This window comes from Octodon degus, unplaced genomic scaffold (assembly GCF_000260255.1).
Source record: "Octodon degus isolate 3935 unplaced genomic scaffold, OctDeg1.0 scaffold00239, whole genome shotgun sequence".
Classification (NCBI taxonomy): domain Eukaryota; kingdom Metazoa; phylum Chordata; class Mammalia; order Rodentia; family Octodontidae; genus Octodon; species Octodon degus.
Genome location: NW_004524815.1, coordinates 1,480,536 through 1,481,661, shown reverse-complemented (window position 1 = coordinate 1,481,661; position 1,126 = coordinate 1,480,536). Strand labels below are relative to the sequence as shown.

The 1,126-nt window shown below is 67.5% G+C and overlaps 1 protein-coding gene across 1 annotated transcript in view; it reads right to left on the bottom strand.

Moving 5' to 3' along the window:
• Positions 1-461: 461 nt before the first annotated feature.
• Rtn4rl2 (reticulon 4 receptor like 2) overlaps positions 462-1,126 on the bottom strand; it is a 10,507-nt gene continuing 9,842 nt past the window's right edge. Inside the window, 1 exon segment of the mRNA XM_023706070.1 lies at positions 462-1,126. This exon segment is cut by the window's right edge and continues 107 nt beyond it. Within this exon segment, the coding sequence (XP_023561838.1) occupies positions 883-1,126 (244 nt within the window). The 3' untranslated portion in view covers positions 462-882.

The window sequence follows — 1,126 nt, the reverse complement described above, 5'->3', positions numbered from 1 at the left end:
GCTGGGAGGACAGGTGGAGCCACCAGGCATGGCTCCAGGCTAGATTCTTAACCCTAAATGCAAACCACCAGCCCCCAGCTGCCCTGTCCCCGGAGCCTGCTGGTACACAGAGCAGGAAGGTGAAACTTCTGCTCCCTCAGGCGGGTGACGCACCCCCCCTGGGGTCTCGGTCTCCCACCACCTCGCTGCTCAGCTTCTCCTCACTAGCGTGGGGAAATCTTTCTCCGACAGCCTCCACCCCAGCAGCCAGGGCGGCTGTGAACACGATGGCCCGCTCCCCCAAAGTGTTTGGCTGTCAAGAGCTCCACTGGTGTGGGCCTCTGCCCCCTCGCTGGGCTCCACTCCTAGGATAAGCTAGAGGCTCAGAGGCTGCTCCTTTTTCAACTCCCCGTTCCCGCGGCCACTTGTCTAGGCTCTCCTCCCACTTTTGACGTCTTGAGCCCAAAACCATCTTCCAGGAGTAAAATAATAGAATTTTTAATAAATTTTTTCCCCAACAACTTCTTTTGATTGTTGTCACCACACAGGGACCGTGATGGAGAGGAAAGCTCTCGTGGGGGCCCTAGAAAGTGTCCTGGGTAGACTCCGGAGGACAGCGCTCCTCCAGGGGGCGGCGGCGGCGGGAGACCGAGGCAGCGGGGTCCGGGCCGCCCCTCCGGGGACGCCCAAGGCTGTGCTGGTGGAAGGTGCTCTGCGGGCAGCAGCCCCGGGGTCCCCCGCGGGCGGGCGAAGGGCCGGGGTCAGGGCTGCCTTGGGACTCCCACCCCGGTGGGGGTGGAGAGCCGATGGCTGGAGTCCATGCCGCGCCGGGTAGGCAGCCCGCGAGGGCCGGCGCAGGAGGGTAAGTTGAGGCAGCGAGGCCGGGGCGCCTGGCTGTGGCCGTCAGAGGTGCCGGGGCGCCAGGACCAGTAGGCAGAGCAGCGGGGCGCGCAGCAGGACGGGGGCGCGCACGGGGCCCCGCGAGTCCGGGGGCGCATGGCACGTGGGTCCTGGGCACGTGCGCCCGCCGCCGTAGCCGCCCCAGAAGTCGTCCTCGGTGGGCGCGTCCCCGTCAGCGTCCGCGGCGTGGCGTCCGCGCGCGTCTGCGTCCTCGGCCGGGAGGTCGCGAGCCAGCGTGGCGGGGGGC